Genomic DNA, 24,321 nt, shown 5'->3' with positions numbered 1-24,321 from the left:
TCTGGTATAAAAGTTAAAAGACAAGCATATTAAATATAATTATAAAAATATGTTAATGGATATACCATATGAAAGGTGGTAAATTATAACATCAGTACTGCAAAATGTGTTTGAGGGGTGAAGTAAAAGCATAGAGTTTTTGTTAAATTGTTATCAGTTTAAAGTAGACTGTTAAAACTGTTTTATGTAAGCCCCATGGTAACCACACACAAAAAGTACCTGTTGAAGATACATAAAAGAAAAATAGAAAGGAGTCAAAGCATATCAATGTAAAAGAATCAATGAAAGACAGAGGAGCATAGCAAGAGAGGGAAGAGGGGCAAAATAACTATAAAACAGAAAAGAGTTAACAAGATTATAATAGTAAATCCTCTTCTATCAATAATTCTCCTCTATGAAAAATATAAATGGGTTAAACCCAATCAAAAGACAAAGAGTGGCTGAATGGGTTGAAGAAATAATCCAACCGTATGTTATCTACAAAAGACTCACTTAAGATTTAAGGGCACACATAGACTGAAAGCAAATGGGTGGGGAAAGGCACTCCATGTAAATTGTGACCAAAAGAGAGCACAAGGGGCTATACTTATATCAGATAAAAATAGACTAAGTCAGAAACTTTTACAAGAGACAAGGAAGAATGTTGCATAATTATAAAAGGATCAATTCATCAAAAACACTCAACAGTTAGGAATAAATATCCACCCAACATCAAAGCACCTGACATAGAAGGTAAACACTGGCAGAACTGAGGGTAGGAATAGGCATACAGTCATAGTAGGAGACTTCAATACTCCTACTTTTAATAATGGATAGAACATCTGGACAGAAAATTAACATTAAACTGATTTTGAAGTATATTGCAAAGCTATAGTAAACATAACATTATAGTACTGGAATAAAGACAGAGATATAGACCAGTAGGACAGAATAGAGGGCCCAGAACTAAATCCATAAAGACATTTGCTCTTTAACAAGAGTGCCAAGAATACTCAATGTGGGAGAAATAGTCTCTTCAACAAATGATGTTGACAAAACTGGATAGCCATATACAAAAGAATGAAATTGGACCCTTACCTTATACAAAAAAGTCGGCTCAAAATATAGTAAGGACTTACATGTGAGACCAGAAACTATAAAACTATAAAACTATAAAACTATAAAACTCCTAGGAGAAACATAGGGGAAAAGCTTTATGACAATTGGTATTGGCAGTTATTTCTTGGATGTGACAACAAAACACAGGCAACAGAAGCAAAATTAGACAAGTAGGCCTAGATAAAACTGAAACGCTCCTGCACAGCACAAGAAACAACGAAGTGAATAACCTATAAACAACCTACAAAAAGGGAGAATATTTAGAAACCACATATCTGATAAGGGATTAATATCCAAAATATATCAGAAACTCCCACAATTCAATAGGAAAAATCCAAATAACTTGATTTTTAAAAATGACAAAGAACTTGAATAAACATATTCCCCTCAAAGAAGACAGTCACATGGCCAACAGGCATATGAAAAGATCACTAACCGTCAGGGAAATGCAAATCAAGATCATAGTGAGGTATCACCTCACAACTATTAGGATGGTTATTATTATTTTTTTAAAAGGTAAGTGTTGGCAATGATGTGGAGAAATTGGATTTCCTTTTGTATACTGTTGATAGGGATGTAAAATAGTGAAGCTGCAATGAAAGAGTATGGCAGTTACTCAAAAAATTTAAAATATATGTGGTCCAGCAATCCCACTTCTGGGTATTTATTCAAAATAATTACTGTCAGGATCTAGAAGAAATATTTGAACTCCCATGTGCATTGCAGACTTTTCACAATAGCCCAGTGACCATTGATGGATGAATAGATAAAGAAAATGTGGTATATGCATACAGTGGAATATTATTCAGCCTTTAAAAAGGATATCCTGTTATATGCAACACTATAGAAGAACTTTGAGGACATTATGGCAAGTGAAATAAGCCAGTCACGGGAAGAAATATACTGTATTATTCCACTTGTATGAGATAGCTAAAGTAGTTAGATTTATAGCAGTTGAGAGTAGAATGTTGGTTGCCAGGGCCCAAGGAGAAGGAAATGTGGGGAGTTGCTGATCAACAGGTAGAGTTTTAGTTATGCAAGATGAATAACAGGTTCTAGAGATGTGTTGCACGACATTGTGCCTATAGTTAACGATAACTCTATTGTACTCTCAAATTTGAGGGTAGGTCTCACGTTAAGTGTTCCCACCACAGTAAAATTAAAAATAAGAGAAGAAACCAAACAGAAATAGGAATACAAGAAAGATACTGGGGGGAAAAGTTTTCCTTGAGATAAAAATATGTATATTGCATTCATTGAATAGGAACAGGATGCTGTTTAAAAAAAAAGGGAGTGAGAATATTCAGAGAATAAATTAAATGCAATAGCAGAATGGAAAACTCGGTAGAAGGATTAGAAAATAAATTGAGATTTCCCAGGGGAAAAAAAAAGTCAGGAGGGAAAAAAAGGAGAAAAAATATTAGTTAGAGAAGTAGTATATGAAATCTAACATCAAATAATAGGAGTCTCAGAAAAAGATAATGAAATAAACAGGAGGAAGAAAATTACCAAAGATATAACTCAAGAACAGTTTCTAGATCTAAGAAGTATGATTTCTGGGTTTAAAGGGCCGTACAGTGTCTAGCACAAGAGATGAAAAACACCAAGACAGAACAATATAAAATTTCAGAACATCAGAGAATGGAATAAATAGAATGGATTTATACAGTTTGGTAGGGTTTAGGATTAAATAGATGAAGAATACAGAGAAATCTAAACAAACAACTCTTTATTGGCTCCAGGAAAAACAAGAGGTGGTCACTGTATATATACCAGCAGAGTTAAAGACAGCATTTTTATGACAATTTATCATCATAACGTTTGCATTGAATACTGGCCTAACTAAATATGCCATATAATAATATGGGGATAATGGGAAAAGTGGGGAAGAGGAAGTAAGAGTATTTGGGCATTGTAATAGCCCAAAGATTATTTAATATCCTGATGTCCTCAAGGGTTTTTTTTATGCTTCACCTAAACTTTCTTCAATTACTGTAGCTTTGTATGGGCTAGGAACCTAAGTTGGGGAGAAAAAGGTAACCTGCCACTTGTATGCTATTCAAAATTTTGTGCCATTTCTCCCTGCTTCTTTTAGAATGGGAGCATCCCATGTTGGAAGAAAACATGCCATGTAAGAATTCTACTCTTTTGGACATAAGTAAAGCAGTAGCAATAGAGAAGGTACCTGAGTTTTCAAATCTCTCTGCAATTTTAGGTAAGTTTCACATTCTTTTTCCTCATGTCACAAAGGGAAAAACCCTTGTCAGTATTGAAAAAGCAAAGTATTTTTTCTCTTGAATGATTTTTTAGCTAAATTAATCAATTAGGATTACCTTTGGCTACACATAATATCTGACTAATAGTAAGTAACTTAAGCATATATGGGTTTACTTTTTAAAAACATTTATTTTGAATTTTATTAATATACTTGCAGAAAAGTTGCAAAAATAATAAAAAGGGTTCCCATATACCTCCCATCCAGCTTTCTGAAATGTTATTTTCTATAACCACAATCAGTTCAGTTCAGTTGCTCAGTCATGTCCGACTCTTTGTGACACCATGGACTGCAGTACACTAGGCTTCCCTGTCCATCACCAACTCCCAGAGCTTGCTCAAACTCAGGTCCATTGAATTGGTGATGCCATCCAACCGTCTCATCCTGTGTCGTCCCCTTCTCTCCTGCTTTCAATCTTTCCCAGCATCAGGGTCTTTCCCAATGAGTCAGTTCTTTGCATCAGGTGGCCAAAGTACTGGAGTTTGAGCTTCAGCATCAGTCCTTCCAATGAATATTCAGGACTTATTTCCTTTAGGATGGACTGGTTGGATCTCCTTGCAGTCCAAGGGACTCTCAAGAGTCTTCTCCAACACCACAGTTCAAAAGCATCAATTCTTCAGCACAATACAATGGTCATAATTAGGAAGTTAACATTGGCGTTAAACTGTTAGCTACAGACCTTATTCACATTTCATCAGTTTTTCCACTGTCTTTTCTTTGATTCAGGATCCTATCTCGGATCCTACATTGCATTAGATTGTTCAGTTCAGTTCAGTTGCTCAGTCGTGTCTGACTGTTTGTGACCCCGTGAACCGCAGCACTCCAGGCCTCCCTGTCCATTACCAACTGCCAGAGTCTACCCAAACCCATGTCCATTGGATTGGTGATGCCATCCAACCATCTCATCCTCTGTTGTCCCCTTTTCCTCCTGCCCTCAATCTTTCCCAGCATCAGGGTCTTTTCCAATGAGTCAGCTCTTCACATCAGGTGGCCAAAGTATTGGAGTTTCAGCTTCAACATCAGTCCTTCCAATGAACACCCAGGACTGATCTCCTTTAGGATGGACTGATTGGATCTCCTTGCAGTCCAAGGGACTCTCAAGAGTCTTCTCCAGCACCACAGCTCAAAAGCATCAACTCTTTGGCACTCAGCTTTCTTTATAGTTCATCTCTCACATCCATATGACTACTGGAAAAACCATAGCCTTGACTATATGGACCTTTGTTCGTCTAGGTTGGTCATAACTTTCCTTCCAAGGAGTAAGTGTCTTTTAATTTCATGGCTACAGTCACCATCTGTAGTCATTTTGGAGCCCAGAAAAATAAAGTCAGCTACTGTTTCCACTGTTTCCCCATCTGTTTGCGATGAAGTGATGGGACCGGATGCCATGATCGTAGTTTTCTGAATGTTGAGTTTTAAGCCAACTTTTTCACTCTCCTCTTTCACTTTCTTCAAGAGGGTCTTTATTTCTTCACTTTCCGCCATAAGGGTGATGTTATCTGCATATCTGTTATTGATATTTCTCCCGGCAATCTTGATTCCAGCTTGTGCTTCTTCCAGCCCAGCATTTCTGATGAGGTACTCTGCATATAAGTTAAATTAGATTGTTATTTCTCCCTTAATCTACTGTGACAGATCTTCAGTCTTGGTCTTTTGTAAGCTTGATACTTTTGAAGATTACTGATCAGTTATTTTGTAGAATGTCTCTCCATTTGAATTTGTCTAGTGTTTTCTCATGATTAGAAAGAGATTATGCAATTTTTGATAAGAATACCACAGAAATGATGTTGTATTAAGGAGTTCTTAATGTCAGTACATTTATGTTATTATTGGTCATATTAATGTTCACTTGATTAAGGTGATATCTGGTTTTCTCCGCTGTAAAGTTACTAGCTTCCCTCTGTAGTTAATAAATACCTAAAAAAAAAATAGTTTATGGCTCCATAAGTCCTGTTTCTCCTCAAACTTTCATCCACTGATACTACCATTCCCCAGAGGAACTTGACTGCAACAGTTCTTACTGTGGTGTTCATGTAATGGTGATTTTCAATCAATACTTTGCTGTTACCTGTTACATTTATTAATTGAAATTTCTTTTTGAAAAGTAACTATTTTCTGCCATTTATTTATTCAGTTATTTATATCAGTATGAACTCATGGATATTTATTTTATGGGTTAAAATCCACTTCTTTTTTGCTTTGTCTCTCTCTCTCTCTCTTCCTCCCTCCTTCCCTTCCTTTATCCTATTATACACACAGAGAAGTTTCAGATTTGTTAACCCAGATCCCTGTGAGAAATACATTTACTAAATAGATTACTACAGCATTTATGTACAGTTCTATTTGTCTTTAGCATTACAGTGTCCTATCAACAGACTCTTTTCAAAAATTAGATAGGCTAGTTCTTTTCCTCCACTTTCACTGAAATTATTGTTCAGTTGTTATGTAGTAATTAATACATTCCTTTGGTAGTGTTGAATTCAGTTTTTGATTCCCCCTTCCTATTTGGTTTTGTCTATTTATTCAGGGGGAGAGGGCTGTTGAAGGTATGTGAAACATTACTATGGTTCTAAGAATTATAGTTATACAAAAAAATATTATCATACAAGCAATACAGTAGAGTATTGCTACATCTTCTTCTACTGCTACCTTGATGCTTTTGCCCTCTTCTTTCTACCCCATTTCCACCCACCCCTTTTTGGTAAGCAGTCTCTTTAATTTATGCTTTATCTTTTTTGTGTTTCTTTTACACAAATGAACAAAGCCCTGTGTATTTTCTTTCTTTTTTAAATTGAGGTATAGTTGATTTACAATATTGTATTAGTTTTAGGTATACAACAGGGTGTTATATATATATGTATTTTTCAGATTATTTTCCATTATATATTATTACAAGATATTGAATGTAATTTTCTATGCTATAGAGTAAATCCTTGTTACTTATCTATTTTAGGTATAATAGTTTATTTCTGTTAATCCCATACTCTGAATCTGTCCCTCTCCTTCTTTCCTTTCCCCTTTTACAGCCATAAGTTTGTTTTCTATGTCTGTGAGTCTATTTCTGTTTTGTAAATAGATTCATTTGTATTATTTTTTAGATACCATATATAAGAGATGCCATATATTTGTCTTTCTCTTTCTGACTTACTTCACTAAATATAATATTCTCTAGGTCCATCCATGTTGCTGCACATGGCAATATTACATTCTTTTTATGGCTGAGTAATACTCCATTGTGTGTGTGTGTGTGTGTGTGTGTGTGTGTGTGTGTACACACAAACATCCATACTACATCTTAAGCTAGTCGTCTGTTGATAGGCACTTGGGTTGTTTCCATGTCTTGACTATCATAAATAGTGCTGCCGTGAATGTTAGGATGCATGTATCTTTTTAAATTAGAGTTTTCATCTTTTCTGGGCATATACCCAGGAATGGGATTGCAGGATCATACATAGCTCAATTTTAAGTTTTTTGAGGAATCTACATACTGTTTTCTATAGTGGCTACATTTTCATTGTGGCAATTTACATTCCCACCAACAGTGTAGAGGGTTCCTTTTCTCCACACTCTCTCCAACATTTTTTGGGGTATACTTTTTCATGATAGCCATTTTAACAGATGTGAGGTAATACTTCATTGTGGTTTGGATTTTTATTTCTCCAATAGTGATATTGAGTGTTTTTCTTGTGTTTATTGGCCATCTATGTGTCTTCTTTAGAGAAATGTTTATTTAGGTCTTCTGCTCATTTTTTGAGTGAGTTGTTTGCTTTTTCATATTGAGTTGTTTGACCTGTTTGTCTCTATTGGATATTAACCCGTTGTCAGTTGCATCATTTACTAATATTCTCTTTAATTCTGTCGGTTGTCTTTTCACTTGGTTGATGATTTCCTTTGCTGTGCAAAAGCTTTTAAGCTTAATTGGGTCCCATTTGTTTGTTTTTGCTTTGATTTCTTTTGCCTTGGGAGACTGAGCATAGAAGATATTGCTACAATTTATGTCCAAAATATTTTGCCAGTGTTCTCTTCTAGGAGTTTCATCATGTCATGTTTTCAGTCCTTTTTTTTTCTTTTCTGCACTGGGTCTTCGTTGTTGTGCATGGGATTTCTCTAGTTGTGGCTACTGAGCTTCTCATTGTGATGGCTTCTCGTTGTCGAGCACAGGCTCTAGGGTGCAAGGGCTTCAGTTGTTTCAGCTCACAGGCTCTAGAGTTCAGGCTTCATAGTTGTGGCACACAGGTTTAGTTCCTCCTCAGCACGTGGAATCCTAGTTCCCAGACCAGGGATCAAACCCATGCCCAGCATTAGCAGGTGGATTCTCGACCACTGGACTACCAGGGCAATCTCTGACATGCCTTTATATTTATTAAAGCATCTTGAGTTTATTTTTGTATATGATGTGAGGGCGTGTTCCAATTTCACTGATTTACATGTAGCTATCCAGCAACCTGCTCCAGTGTTCTTGCCTATAGAATCCCCATGGACAGAGGAGCCTGATGGGCTACAGTTCATGGGATTGCAGAGTCAGACACCACTGAGTGACAAAGCACAGCACAACACATCCAGCTTTCCTAGCACCTCTTGCTGAAGAGACTGTCTTTTCTCCATTGTATATTCTTGCCTCTTTTACTGTAGATTAATTGACTATGTCTGTTTTGGTGCTAATACCATGCTGAGTTTGGATTACTGTATCTTTGTAGTATTGTCTGAAATTTGGAAGGGTTATGCCTCCTGCTTTGTTCTTTTTTCTCAGGATTTCTTTGGCAATCTGGGTCTTCTGTGGTTTCATATGAATTTTTGGATTATTTGTTCTTGTTCTGTTAAATATGCCATGGATATTTTGATGCAGATTGCATCAGATCTGGAGATTTCTTTGAGGAGTATTGTGATTTTTAAAATGTTAATTTTTATAATCTGAAAGCTTGGGATATCTTTCCATTTCTTTGAATCATCTTCTGTTTCCTTAATCAGTGTTTTATAGTTTTCAGCATGTAGGTATTTTACCTCCTCAGATAAGTTTATTCTTAGATTTTTTTATATGATTTTTAAACAGGATTTTTTTTACTTTCTCTTTCAGATATTTCATTATTAGTGTAAAGAAATGCAACAGATTTGTATATAGTAATCTCATATCCTGCAACCTTCCTGAATGCATATTTTAGTTCTAATAATCTTTGTCTCGAGACTTTAGGAGTCTCTATATAGAGTATCATGTCATCTTCAAATAATGACAATTTTACCTCTTCCTTTCCATTTGAATCCATTTTTGAGGAATTTTTTAAATTAAAGTATAGTTGATTTACATTGTTGTGCCAGTCTCTGGTGTATAACCAAATGACTCAGTTATATACGTAGATATGTTCTTTTTTTATATTCTTTTCTATTATGGTTTATCCCAGGAGATTGGATATAGTTCCCTGTGCTATACAGTAGGACCTTGTTGTTCATCCATTCTAAATGTAAAAGTTTGCATCTACCGACTGCAAATTCCCAGTCCATACCTCTCTCTCCCCACTTCCCCTTGGAAACCAAGTCTGTTCTCCCTGTGACTCAGTTTCTGTTTTGTAGATAGGTTTGTTTGTGCCATATTTTAGATTCCACATATAATGATACTATATGCTATTTGTCTTTTTCTTTCTGACTTATTTCACTTACTACAATAATCACTAGATCTGTCCCTGTTGCTGCAAGTGGCATTATTTTTATAGCTGAGTAGTATTTCATTTAATATATCTATCATATCTTCTTTATCCATTCATCTGTCAATAGACATTTTGGTTGTTTTCATGTTTTGGTTATTGTGAATAGTGCTGCTATGAACATAGGAATGCATGTGTCTTTTTGAATTATATTAATAGTTTTCTCCAAGTATATTCCCAGAAGTGTGATTGCTAGAGCATATGGTAATTCTATTCTTAGTTTTCTGAGGAATCTCCAAGCTGTTTTCAATATAGGCTTCATCAACTTACATTCCCACCAACAGTGTAGGAGGGTTCTCTTTTCCATTTGGATACATTTTATTTCTTTCTCTTGTCTGATTGATGTGACTAGGACTTCCAATGATACATTGAATAGAAGTGCCAAGAGTGGGCATCCTTGTCTTATTCCTGAATTTAATGGGAAGCTTTTCAGCTTTTCACAGTTGAATATCATGTTTGTTGTGGGCTTGTCAAAATGGCTTTTATTATATTGAGATATGTTCCTTCTATACCCACTTTGGCCAGAGTTTTTATCATGACTGGATGTTGAATTTTATCAAATGCTCTTTCTGTGTCTATTGAGATGATCATGTGATTTTGTCTTTTCTTTTGTTAACGTGATGTATGTCATTGCTTGATTTGCATGTGTTGAACCATCCTTATGACCCTGGATTGAATACAACTTAAATCATAATGTGTGGTCCTTTTTTGTATTTTTGGATTTGGTTTGCTGATATTTTGTTGAGGATTTCTACTACTATATTCATCAACAATACTTACCTTTAATTTTCTTTTTAGAACCTTTTCTGTTTTTTTTTTTTTTTTTTTAAATCAGGGTGATGGTAGTCTCATAGAGTGGATTTGGAAGTGCTCCTATCTCTTCAAGTTTTTGAAATAGTTTGAGAAGGATAGGATTAGTTCTTTTTATGTTTGGTGGAATTCTTCAGGGAAGCCAACCAGTTTTGAATTTTTGTTTGCAAGGAGTTTTTTAAATTACAGATTCTATTTCATTTCTAGTGATCAGTCTGTTCAAACTGTTTCTCCTTATCTCCGTTTTGGCAGCCTGTATGTTTCTAGAAACTTGTCCATTTCTTCTAGGTTCTCCAATATGTTGGCTTACATATCTTCATAGTATACTCTTCTCTCTCTCTCTCTTTTTTTTTTTTTTTGTATTTCTGTGGTATCAGTTGTTACTTCTCCTCTTTCATGTCTTATTTTGTTTATTTGGATCCTCTCTTTTCTTCTTCATGAGGCTAGCTAGAGGTTTGTCAATTTTATCTTTTAAAAAATCAGCTTTTGGTTATATTGATCTTTTCAATTATTTTTTAATCTCTATTTTATTTATTTCTTCTCTGATCCCTGTAATTTCCTTTCTTCTTTTGACTTGAGGTTATCTTTGTTCTTCTTTTTCTAATTATTTTAAGTAATACATTAGGTTCTTTAAGACTATTTTTTGTTTCTTGAGGATGGTCTATATTGCTATAAACTTCCTTCTTAGAATTTCTTTTGCAATATCACCTAAATTTTGTATTGTTTTGTTTTCATTTTTCTTTGTTTCAAGGTATTTTATGATTTCTTGTTTGATTTCAACATTGTTTTTTTTTTTTTAGTAACATGTTGTTCAGTCTCCATGAGTTTTTGTTCTTTTTCTGCTTTTCATTCTAGTTTCATACCATTATGGTTGGAAAAGATGCTTGAAATAATTTCTGTCCTCTTAAATATGTTGGGGCTTATTTTGTGACCTATTGTCTATTCTGGAAAATATTTTCATGCACACTTGAGAAGAATGTGTGTGTGTGTATGTATGTATGTGTATGTCATGTCCTATAGATATTAAGTCCAGTTGGTTTGTTTTGTCACTTAAAACTTCTGTTTTTTATTGATATTCTGTCTGGGTGATCACTCCATTGATGTCAGTGGGGTGTTAAAAGTCTCCTACTATTATTGTACTATTACCCATTTATCAATTTATGTTAGTTAGTATTTGTTTAATATATTTATTGTTGTTGTTTTCGTTCATTTACTAAGCTGTGTCCAACTCTTTTGTAACCTCATGGACTGTAGCGTGCCAAGGTCCTCTGTCCTTCACTAGTTCCTGGAGTTTGCTCAAATTCATGTCCATTGAGTCACTGAAGCTACCAAACCATGTCACACTCTGCCACCCCCTTCTCCTTTTGTCTTCAATCTTTCCCAGCATCAGGGACTTTTGCAATGAGTCAGCTCTTCTCATCAAGTGGCCAAAGTACTGGAGCTTCAGCAGCAGTCCTTCCAATGAATATTCAGGATTGATTTCCTTTAGCTTTGACTGGTTTGATTTCATTGCAGTCCAACAGACTCTCAAGAGTCTTCTCCAAAACCACAATTCAAAAACATCAATTCTTTAATGCTCAGCTTTCTTTATGGTTCAACTTGAAACTCAATGTTAAAAAAACCTAAGATCGGCAGTCCTAAGATGGCGGAGGAATAGGACAGAGAGACCACTTTCTCTCCCACAAATTCATCAAAAGAACATTTGAACGCTGAGTAAATTCCACAAAACAACTTTTGAATGCTGGCAGAGGACATCAGGCACCCAGAAAAGCAGCCCATTATCTTTGAAAGGAAGTAGGAAAAAATATAAAAGATAAAAAGAGAGACAAAAGAGGTAGGGACAGAGATCTGTCCTGGGAAGGGAGTCTTAAAAAAGACAGAAGTTTCCAAACACCAGGAAACACTCTCACTGGTGAGTCTGTGGGGAGCCTTGGAACCTCAGAGGGCAACATAACTGGGAGGAAAAATAAATAAATACTTAAAACCCACAGATTACATGCCCAACGGTAACTCCCAGCAGAGAAGCAGTACAGATGCCGGCATCCACCACGAGCAAGCGGAGATTGGACAGGGAGGCTCAGGCTGCATTGCTTAGAGTAAGGACCTGGATGAATGTCCCAAGGGCAATCTGAGGGAACTAACTTGAGATAGCAAACCAGACTGTGGGATAGCTAACTAGCAAAAAGCACTAACCTAAGACACCACCAGGCCGGCTCACAGAACAAAGGACTGAGCAGACTAGCCAGCTGTGGACCAGCCCATCCCCCACCGGAGACAGGCAGGCGAGGGCAGCCAGAGCCAGAAGGGGGTGATCACGGCCCCAGAGAGGCATCATCTACCAAACTGCAAGCAGGCTTCGTTGCTAACCAAGACTTCTTGGGATTCTGGACGGTTGACATCTGCCAGGAGGGTCGCAGCCAGAGATCAGCTCCCCAGAAGAGACACAAGGCACACCTGAGAAGGTGCGCCAGTTGTAAACCCAGAAAACCGAGTGGCAGGGATGGGGGAGGTGATAAGTCAAAGCGACCGTGCTCGCCAAGCACCTGGTCACCTGAGCTGTGTGGACCTGGGAAGGGCACAACGCAGGCCCAACCGAGTCAACGCCTTTGTGGAGTACCCGAGTACCTGAACCTGAGTGGCTTAGACCTGGGAAGTGCATACAACCCAGGGCTGGCCTTAGACAGTTCCCAGCAGAGCATCTAGAGCCTAAGCAGTGTAGACAGGGAAAACACACACACCATGAGCGGGGGCAAACCCAGTGTGGCCGAGTCACTGTGAGCACATGCCAGTGTTATTTGTTTGCAGTGTTCTTCCCTGGTGGCTCAGAGGGTAAAGTGTCTGCCTACAATGCGGGAGACCTGGGTTCAATCCCTGGGTTGGGAAGATCCCCTGGAGAAGGAAATGACAGCCGACTCCAGTACTCTCGCCTGGAAAATCCCATGGACTGAGAAGCCTGGTAGGCTACAGTCCATGGGGTCGCAAAGAGTCATACATGACTGACCAACTTCACATTCACTTTCACTTTTCCTCCCCACAGCACGACTGAACAAGTGAGCCTAAAAAAGTGTCCACCACAGCCCCCTTGTGTCAGGGCGGAAATTAGACACTGAAGAGACCAGCAAAGAGAAGAAGCTAAAATAAACAGAGGGAACTGCCATGGAAGTGACAGGTGCAATAGATTAAAATCCTGTAGTTAGCACCAACTACATAGGAAGGAGCCTATAGATCTTGTGAAGTATAAGGCAGATCAAGGAACTATCTGAAAATGAACTGACCCCACGCTGTCCACAGGAACACCAGAGAAAGTCCTAGATATATTTTTACTATTATCATTCTTTAAATTTTTAAAATAAAAATTTTAAAAATTTTTAAGTCCTCTATTACACCTTTAATTTTCATTTTTATAACCTACTATTACTTTGCAAAAAAAAAAGACCCTATTTTATAAAGCAAACTTCATATATATATTATAATTTTTGTGACTTTGTTTTTTTCTTCAGTATTGTATTTTTGAGAATCCAGCCTCTACTCTAGATTTTTAATCCTTGCTTTTTGGTATTTGTTATCAATTTTGTACCTTTAATAACCCAATCTTCAATACCCATTTTTACGTGGGAGCAAGATCACTGGCTTGACTGCTCTCTCCCTCTTTGGACTCTCCTTTTTCTCCACCAGGTCGCCTCTATCTCTTCCCTCCTCTTTCTCTTCTCTGCCCGACTCTGTGAATCTCTTTGTGTGTTCTGGACTGTGGAGAACACTTAGGGAACTTATTACTGGCTGGATCTGTCTCTCTTCTTTTCATTCCCCCCTTTATCCTCCTGACCACTTCTGTCTCCTTCCTCCCTCTTCTCTTCTCTGTGTAACTCCGTGAACATCTCTGAGCAGTCCAGACTGTGGAGAGCACATAAGGAAGTGATTACTGGCTAGCTTGCTCTCTCCTCTTTTGATTCCCCCTCTTCTCCTCCTGGTCACCTATATCTCCCTCCTCCCTCTTCTCTTCTCCATGTAACTCTGTGAACCCCTCTGGGTGTCCCTCACTGTGGAGAAACTTTTCATCTTTAACTTAGATGTTTTATCATTGGTGCTGTATAGATGGAGAAGTCTTGAAGCTACTGTAAGAATATGAATGAAAACCAGAGGCAGGAGGCTAAAGTCCAAATCCTGAGAACACCAGAGAACTCCTGACTCCAGGGAACATTAATTGATAGGAGCTCATCAAACGCCTCCATACCTACACTGAAACCAAGCACCACCCAAGGGCCAAGTTCCAGAGCAAGACATACCATACAAATTCTCCAGCAACGCAGAAACACAGCCCAGAGCTTCAATATACAGGCTGCCCAAAGTCACACCAAACTCACTGACATCTCATAACTCATTACTGGACACTTCACTGCACTCCAGAGAGAAGAAACCCAGCTCCACCCACCAGAATACTGACACAAGCTTCCCTAAGCAGGAAACCTTGACAAGCCACCCATCCAGCCTCTCCCACAGTGAGGAAACTCCACAATAAAGAGAACTCCTGGAAAGGCCTCCCCAAACACAGCAATATAAACAAGATGAAAAGGCAGAGGAATACCCAGCAGGTAAAGGAACAGGATAAATGCCCACCAAACCAAACAAAAGAGGAAGAGATAGGGAATCTATCTGATAAAGAATTCCGAATAATGATAGTGAAAATTATCCAAAATCTTGAAAACAAAATGGAGTTACAGATAAGTAGCCTGGAGACAAGGATTGAGAAGATGCAAGAAAGGTTTAACAAGGACCTAGCAAAATAAAAATGAGTTGATATATAATGAATAATGCAATAAATGAGATCAAAAACACTCTGGAGGGAACCAACAGTAGAATAATGGAGGCAGAAGATAGGATAAGTGAGGTAGAAGATACAATGGTAGAAATAAATGAAACAGAGAGTAAAAAAGAAAAACGAATTAAAATAAATGAGGACAACCTCAGAGACTCTCTGAGGCAATGTTAACAATCTCTGGGACAATGTTAAACACCCCAACATTCGAATCATAGGAGTCCTAGAAGAAGAAGACAAAAGAAAGACCATGAGAAAATACTTGAGGAGATAATAGTTGAAAACTTCCCTAAAATGGGGAAGGAAATAATCACCCAAATCCAAGAAACCCAGAGAGTCCCAAACAGGATAAACCCAAGGCGAAACACCCCAAGACACATATTAATCAAATGAACAAAGATCAAACACAAAACAAATATTAAAAGCAGCAAGGGAAAAACAACAAATAACACACAAGGGGAGGCCCATAAGGATAACAGCTGACCTTTCGATAGAAACTCTTCAGGCCAGGAGGGAATGGCAGGACATACTCAAAGTGATGAAAGAAAATAACCTACAGCCCAGATTACTGTACCCAGCAAGGATCTCATTCAAATATCAAGGAGAAATCAAAAGTGTTACCGACAAGCCAAAGCTGAGAGAATTCACCACCACCAGACCAGCTCTCCAACAAATACTAAACGATTTTCTCTAGACAGGAAACACAGAAAGGGTGTATAAACTCGAACCTAAAACAATAAAGTAAATGGCAATGGTATCATACTTATCAGTAATTACCTTAAATGTAAATGGGTTGAATGCTCCAACCAAAAGACAAAAACTGGCTAAATGGATACAAAAACAAGACCCCTATATATGTTGTCTACAAGAGACCCACCTCGAAACAAGGGACACACACAGACTGAAAGTAAAGGGCTGGAAAAAGATATTCCATGCAAATAGAGACCAAAAGAAAGCAGGAGTAGCAATACTCATATCAGATAAAATAGACTTTAAAACAAAGGCTGTGAAAAGAGACAAAGTAGGACACTACATGATGATCAAAGGATCAATCCAAGAAGATATAACAATTATAAATATATATGCACCCAACATAGGAGCAGTGCAACATGTAAGACAAATGCTAACAAGTATGAAAGGGGAAATTAACAGTAACACAATAATAGTGGGAGACTTTAATATCCCACTCACACCTATGGATAGATCAACTAAACAGAAAATTAACAAAGAAACACAAACTTTAAATGATACAACAGACCAGTTAGACCTAACTGATATCTATATGACATTTCACCCCAAAACAGTGAATTTCACCTTTTTCTCAAGCACACAAGGAACCTTTTCCAGCATAGATCACATCCTGGGCCATAAATCTAGCCTTGGTAAATTCAAAAAAATTGACATCATTCCAAGCATCTTTTCTGACCACAATGCAGTAAGATTAGATGTCAATTACAGGAGAAAAACTATTAAAAATTCCAACATATGGAGGCTGAACAACATGCTGCTGAATAACCAACAAATCACAGAAGAAATAAAAGAAATCAAAATATGCATAGAAACGAATGAAAATGAAAACACAACAATCTGTGGGAACCTGTAAAAGTAGTGCTGAGGGGATGGTTCATAGCAATACAGACATACCTCAATAAATAAGAAAAAAGTCAAATAAACAACCTAACTCTACACCTAAAGCAACTGGAAAAGGAAATGAAGAACCCAGGGTTAGTAAAAGGAAAGAAATCTGAAAAATTAAGGCAGAAATAAATGCAAAAGAAATAAAAGAGACCATAGCAAAAATCAACAAAGCCAAACGCTGCTTCTTTGAGAAGATAAATATAATTGACAAACCATTAGCCAGAGTCATCAAGAAACAAAGGGAGAAAAATCAAATCAATAAAATTAATAATGAAAATGGAGAGAGCACAACAGACAACACAGAAATACAAAGGATCATAAGAGACTCTATCAGCAACTATAGGCCAGTAAAATGGACAACTTGGAAGAAATGGACAAATTCCTAGAAAGTACAACTTTCCAAAACTGAACCAGGAAGAAATAGAAAGTCTTAACAGACCCATCACAAGCGCGAAATCGAAACTGTAATCAGAAATCTTCCAGCAAACAAAAGCCCAGGTCCAGATGGCTTCACAGCTGAATTCTACCAAAAATTTAGAGAAGAGCTAACACCTATCCTGCTCAAACTCTTCCAGAAAATTGCAGAGGAAGGTAAACTACCAAACTCATTCTATGAGGCCACCATCACCCTAATACCAAAACCTGACAAAGATGCCAAAAAAAGAAAACTACAGGCCAATATCACTGATGAACATAGAGGCAAAAATCCTTAACAAAATTCTAGCAATCAAAATCCAACAACACATTAAAAAGATCGTACACCATAACCAAGTGGGCTTTATCCCAGGGATGCAAGGATTCTTCAATATCAGCAAATCAGTCAAGGTAATACACCACATTAACAAATTGAAAAATAAAAACCATATGATTATCTCAATAGATGCAGAGAAAGCCTTTGACAAAATTCAACATCCATTTATGATAAAAACCCTCCAGAAAGCAGGACTCGAAGGAACATACCTGAACATAATAAAAGCTATATATGACAAACCCACAGCAAACATTATCCTCAATGGTGAAAAATTGAAAGCATTTCCCCTAAAGTTAGGAACAAGACAAGGGTGCCCATTCTCACCACTACTATTCAACATAGTTTTGGAAGTTTTGGCCACAGCAATCAGAGCAGAAAAAGAAATAAAAGGAATCCAAATTGGAAAAGAAGAAGTAAAACTCTCACTGTTTGCAGATGACATGATCCTCTACATAGAAAACCGTAAAGACTCCACAAGAAAATTACTAGAGCTAATCAATGAATATAGTAAAGTTGCAGGATATAAAATCAACACACAGAAATCCCTTGCATTCCTAGACATTAATAATGAGAAAACAGAAAGAGAAATTAAGGAAACAATTCCATTCACCATTGCAATGAAAAGAATAAAATACTTAGGAATATATCTACCTAAAGAAAAAAAAGACCTATATATAGAAAACTATAAAACACTTGTGAAAGAAATGAAAGAGGATACTAATAGATGGAGAAATATACTGTGTTCATGGATCAGAAGAATCAATATAGAGAAAATGCATATACTACCCAAAGCAATCTATAGATTCAATGCAATCCCTATCAAGCTACCAGTGGTATTTTTCACAGAGCTAGAACAAATAATTTCATAGCCAAAGCAATCTTGAGAAAGAAGAATGGAACTGGAGGAATCAACCTGCCTGACTTCAGGCTCTACTACAAAGCCACAGTCATCAAGACAGTATGGTACTGGCACAAAGACAGAAATATAGATCAATGGAACAAAATAGAAAGCCCAGAGATAAATCCATGCAGCTATGGACACCTTATCTTTGACAAAGGAGGCAAGAATATACAATGGAGAAAAGACAATCTCTTTAACAAGTGATGCTGGAAAAACTGGTCAACCACTTTAAAAGAATGAAAGTAGAAAACTTTCTAAAACCATGCTGAAAAATAAACTCAAAATGAATTAAAGACCTAAACATTTAAGCCCAGAAACTATAAAACTCCTAGAGGAAAACATAGGCAAAACACTCTCCGACATAAATCACAGCAGGATCCTCTGTGACTCACCTTGCAGAATATTGGAAATAAAAGCAAAAATAAACAAATGGGACCTAAATAAAATTAAAAGCTTCTGCACAACAAAGGAAACTATAAGCAAGGTGAAAAGGCAGCCTTCAGAATCAGAGAAAATAACAGCAAATGAAGCAACTGACAAATAATTAATCTCAAAAATATACAAGCAACTCCTGCAGCTCAATTCCAGAAAAATAAATGACACAATCAAAAAATGGGCCAAAGAACTAAAGAGACATTTCTGCAAATAAGACATACAGATAGCTAACAAACGAAAAGATGCTCAACATCACTCATTATCAGAGAAATGCAAATCAAAACCACAATGAGGTACCATTTCATGCCAGTCAGAATGGCTGCTATACAAAAGTCTACAAGCAATAAATGCTGGAGAGGGTGTGGAGAAAAGGGAACCCTTTTACACTGTTGGTGGGAACGCAAACTAGTACAGCCACTATGGAGAACAGTGTGGAGATTCCTTAAAAATCTGGAAATAGAACTGCCATACGACCCAGCAATCCCACTGCTGGGCATCCACACCAAGGAAACCAGAATTGAAAGAGACATGTGTACTCCAATGTTCAACACAGCACTGTTTATAATAGCCAGGACATGGAAGCAACCTAGATGTCCATCAGTAGACGAATGGATAAGAAAGCTATGGTACATATACAGAATGGAATATTACTTTGCCATTAAAAAGAATACATTTGAATCAGTTCTAATGAGGTGGATGAAACTGAAGCCGATTATGCAGAGTGAAGTAAGCCAGAAAGTACTGGAACCAAGGAGACCTTGTTCCTTTAGTGAGTTTATTCCAGGCGCTAGGAGTGAAAATGAACTTGCTCCTACTGGAGTTTAATTCCATTGCTTTTGACTCCAGAAAGATCCCAGTGCCTTTTGACAATGGCCAGGGTTTTCTGTATTTTCCCGCCAGTTTTTCCCAAAGGAAACTCATTCCAAATACCTTTTCCACTGAGGTCTTTAAAGGAAAATGGAATTCTGGTTCATACTGTGGTCTCTTGCAACCTCAGGTCTTTAATGTGATCACTTTCAAATTTAAAAGATCCAGGTGGAAATATTTTAACTATGCTGGTAATAATTCTACAGAATACCTGAATTCTTAACACTGTTGTGTTTCAGTATAAGTGGTGACTTTTTCTTTTTATGTCTTTGATCTGGTTTTGTTCCTGTAATACAGCCACCCGATTTTGTGAGGGGGGTAATAATACGTGGTTTTTGTACAAAAATGTTTCTCAGTGTGTTATTTCGGAAAAGCGAAGGGAGGGAGTTGGGGAGACTGGAAGAAATTGATCAAGAAGGCCTAATCTCCCTCTTTTTCAGTGAATAAATGGAACATCATTTCTGGAAAAAAAGAAAAACACCAATCAGTATATTAACCCATATATATGGAATTTAGAAAGATGGTAACAATAACCCTGTATGCGAGACCGCAAAAGAGACAGTTGTATAGAACAGTCTTTTGGACGTGGGAGAGGGCAAGGGTGGGATGATTTGGGAGAATGGCATTGAAACATGTATATTATCCTATGTGAAACTATCACCAGTCCAGGTTCAATGCATGATACAGGATGCTTGGGGCTGGTGCAATGGGATGACCTAGAGGGATGGGATGGGGAGGGAGGTGGGAGGGGCCTTCAGGATGGGGAACACATGTACACCCGTGGCAGATTCAGTCAATTTATGGCAAAACCAATACAATATTGTAAAGTAATTAGCCTCCAATTAAATAAATTTGTATTAAAAATAAATAAACACAGAACATCGTTTTCTTCTTCAGTGTTTTATAAAGCTCAAGAGCTCTACATAATAATCATAAGCATGCCAAATGATTCATAAAGGGTAAAATTTTGGGGAAAGGTGATATTTGAATTGAAAAATAAAATTTTATAATAAAACCATTTTATTATTTGACAGTCATGTTTTGTTCTTTTGAAAAGAAATACATAATAATGACTTTATTTGTTCAAATAAAAGGCACTTGATGCTCTTACAGATGTTTGGGAAAAGGAAATCTGTCTCTCCTTACATGTATAATTTCTTTCAATGTCCTGGTGGTAAACATTCACATAACCTGGAAATCTTCATCAGTGATTCACCTTACACATGAAATGTAAATAATATCTGGGAGTAAACCTATTACAAAATTATGTTACCTAAATCTTTCTAGTATTTTATCACCAAAATAAGAGAAATTAAAAAAAAAAACTAAGATCATGGCATCCCTTTTATTGGGTACATTTATGTAAATGAGTATAATATCATCCTCTTGTACTGATTCCTTTATCATTATGTAATGTCCTTCTTTTGGTGATGGACAGGGAGGCCTGGTGTGCTGCAGTTCATGGGGTCGCAAAGAGTCGAACACGACTGAGCGACTGAACTGAACCTAAAGCCCTTCTTTGTCTTTCTTTGTGACTTGTGTTTTAAAGTCTGTTTTGTCTGAGTATTGCTACCCTTATTTGTTTGTCATTTGTGTTTGCGTGAAATATCTTTTTCCATCCCCTTACTTTCAATCTGTGTGTGTCTTTTGTCCTGACATGAAACTCTTTTAAGCAGCATATTGTAGCTTCTTGTTTTTTATCCAGTCTGCCACTCTTTGTTTTGATAGGAACATTCAGTCCATTGACATTTAAAGGAGGTATGTACTTACAGTCATTTTCAGTTTTGTATTCCAGTTGTTATTGTAGTTTCTCTTTGTTCATTTCTTCTTCCTTCTGTTTTTTCTTTTGTGGTTTGATGATTTTCTTTTGCAGTATGCTTGAGTTCTTTTATTTTTCATTTTTATGTATCTTTTATATGTTTTTGATTTGTGATTACCCTGGATTACAAGTATATTGACCCACTATTATATCTACATGCTTTAAACTGATAGTCATGCAAGTTCAAACACATTCTAAAATGATCTACATTTTATACTGCCCTCCTCCACATTTTGTGATTTTTATGTCCTATTTTACAACTACATGCTTATCCTTTTGCTGGTAATTGTAGTTATAATTGTTTTTACAAATTTTTTTATTTTTTTATTTTTATTTTTTTTTACTCTGTACTGTCTTCAATCATCGAAGAAGGCAGTGGCACCCCACTCTAGTACTCTTGCCTGGAAAATCCCATGGATGGAGGAGCCTGGTGGGCTGCAGTCCATGGGGTTGCTAAGAGTCAGACACGACTGAGTTACTTCACTTTAACTTTTCACTTTCATGCATTGGAGAAGGAAATGGCAACCCACTCCAGTGTTCTTGCCTGGAGAGTCCCAGGGACGGGGGAGCCTGGTGGGCTGCCGTCTGTGGGGTCGCACAGAGTTGGACACGACTGAAGCAACTTAGCAGGCAGGCAGGTCTTCAATTATTTTATATATTTGCCTTTCCTGTTGTGTTTTTTTCCCATTACTGTAGATTCTTGCTTCTTTTCTATTTAGAAAAGACCTTTCAATATTTCTTTTATGGTAGGTGTAGTATTGTTGAATTTGTTTAGTTGTTGCCTGTCTGAGAAATTCTTTATCTTTCTTTCTATTCTAGATGATAATCTTGCTGATAGAGAATCCTAGGTTTTTTCCTTTCAGTAATTGGAATATGTTATGCTACTCCATTATGGCCTGTAAAATTTCTGCAGATAAATCAGCCGGTAGCTCTTTGGGGGGAGGGATCCCCTTGTAATTGGCTCTGTTTTTTTCTCACTACCTTACAATCCTCTCTTTAACTTTTGCCATTTTAATTATGATATACCTTGGTGTGCTCTGTTTGGGTTAATCTTATTTAGTACCCTTTGTGCTTGCTATACTTTTTCCTTCTTTAGGTGTGGAAAGTTTTCAGCCATAATTTCTTCAAATATATTCCCATCCATTTCTCATTTTCTCCTTCTAGAACCCCTGTTGTGTAGGCTGGAATGTTTTATATTATCCCATATATTTCATATGTTGCTTTCAGTTTTTTCATTTGTCTTTCTGTCTGCTATTCTGATTGAATGATTTCTATTATTCTATCTTCTAGATCACTTGTTTGATCTTCTGTGTCATTTACTTTGCTATTCATTGCTTCTAGATTGGTTTTTATCTTGGTAATTGAATTGTCTAGTTTTGATTGGTTCATTTTTATACTTTCTAGTTCCTGTTACAGTGGTCTGCATTTCTATCGATAATGTTTCTTAATTATGTTAACTTTTTTATTACTACTTTTTTGAATTCAGGGTTTAGAGGACTGGTGATCTCCATTTCATTGTTTTTGCTTACAGAGGATTTCTTTGTTCTTTTAATTGGGAGTAGTCCTTCTAACTTCATTTTACTTGACTTTGTGTGTCTTTATTAATTTAAGAGAAACAGTTCTCTACCGTGATCTTGAAGGAATGTTTTTCCATGAGAGCATCCTGGTTCAGGGTGTGTGTGTCCAGTGTTTTTGGTGTAAGGGCTGGTTTTGGTATCATCAGCCATGTCTTTCCTTAGGTTGTGCTGACCATTATTCCCTAGATAGGGGGTGTGTTTCATGCTAGACTATCTAGAGCCTATGCAGAATGTGAGGCAGGGCTTCCTCTCTGCTCAGTGGCTGTCCCATCTTGTCAGAGGCAAGGTCTGCTCCCTAGTTGTTGGATTAGAAGCTCTGAGGGTCAGGTTTGATCAGGCTCAGTTGCCTTTGAGTGTGTCCTCTACCCCGCAGCAGGTGACACCCATTCCGTCACAGAGCACCTATGTGCTGCCTGTGTAGGCATCTGTGGCTCTACTCAGAAACAGCTCAAGGTCACATCCATTTCTCTGTTGTGTTCATCCTAGATATAGCACAAGGCTGTGATGAGACACAGACTGAGGCTGGGGATCAGGGCATTGTGAATACAGGAAGTGAGGTGGCTGTGCTGCCCCTTGAGACCTGAGCTGCCTCTCTGGCAGATCTCTCCCAGAACTTGCCTGCTCCAGATCTACCACTAAGGAGTGGTAAGGAGTTGGTGGAGCCAGGGCACTCTCACTGGGAGACGAACCACCACCTATTCCTGAGTGTGCTGACAATGGCCTCCACAGCTCCACTCGGATCACATTCCAGCCACTCTCAGCTGTCTCTGAATAGCTAGATGAAGTCCTTTCCCAGGGCCTTTGTGTTCAAGGTTCAGCACTTAGCCACTACACACTCTTTTTTTCTTTAATTTTAAAAAAATATTTATTTTTTAATTGAAAGATAATTGCTTTACAGAATTTTGTTTTCTGTCAAACCTCAGGATGAATCAGCCATAGGTATACATATACCCCCTCCCTTTTGAACCTTCCTCCCATCTCCCTACCCATCCCACCCCTCTAGGTTGATACAGAGCCCCCTGTTTGAGTTTCCTGAGGCATACAGTAAATTCCCGTTGGCTATCTATTTTAAATATGGGAATGTAACTTTCCATGTGACTCTGTTCATACATCTCACCCTCTCCTCCCCTCTCCCCATGTCCATAAGTCTATTCTCTATGTCTATCTGTCCACTACTCCCCTATAAATAAATTCTTCAGTACCATTTTTCTAGATTCCGTATATATGTGTTAGAATACGATATTTATGTTTCTCTTTCTGACTTACTTCACTCTGTATAATTGGCTCTAGGTTCACCCACCTCATTAGAACTGACTCAAATGCATTCCTTTTTATGGCTGAGTAAAATTCTATTGTGTATATGTACCACAACTTCTTTATCTGTCCATCTGTTGATGGACATCGAGGTGGCTTCCATGTTCTAGCTATTGTAAATAGTTCTGCAATGAACAATGGGATTACATGTGTCTTTTTCAACTTTGGTTTCCTCAGGGTATATGCCTAGGAGTGGGATTCCTGGGTCATATAGTGGTTTTGGAGAAGGCAATGGCACCCCACTCCAGTGTTCTTGCCTGGAAAATCCCATGGATGGAGGAGCCTGGTAGGCTGCAGTCTATGGGGTCACTGAGGGTCGGGCATGAC

At 37.4% G+C, this 24,321-nt stretch overlaps 1 protein-coding gene across 1 annotated transcript in view; it reads left to right on the top strand.

Annotated features, from left to right (window-relative positions):
• MEIKIN (meiotic kinetochore factor) overlaps nt 1-24,321 on the top strand; it is a 125,694-nt gene that overhangs the window by 23,846 nt on the left and 77,527 nt on the right. The window contains exon 6 of the mRNA XM_027548558.1: nt 3,194-3,313. Coding sequence (XP_027404359.1) covers nt 3,194-3,313 — 120 coding nt within the window. The remainder of the gene's footprint in view (nt 1-3,193; nt 3,314-24,321) is intronic.

This window comes from Bos indicus x Bos taurus, chromosome 7 (assembly GCF_003369695.1).
Source record: "Bos indicus x Bos taurus breed Angus x Brahman F1 hybrid chromosome 7, Bos_hybrid_MaternalHap_v2.0, whole genome shotgun sequence".
NCBI classification, from domain to species: Eukaryota; Metazoa; Chordata; class Mammalia; order Artiodactyla; family Bovidae; genus Bos; species Bos indicus x Bos taurus.
This window is presented reverse-complemented; position numbering and strand designations above follow the sequence as displayed.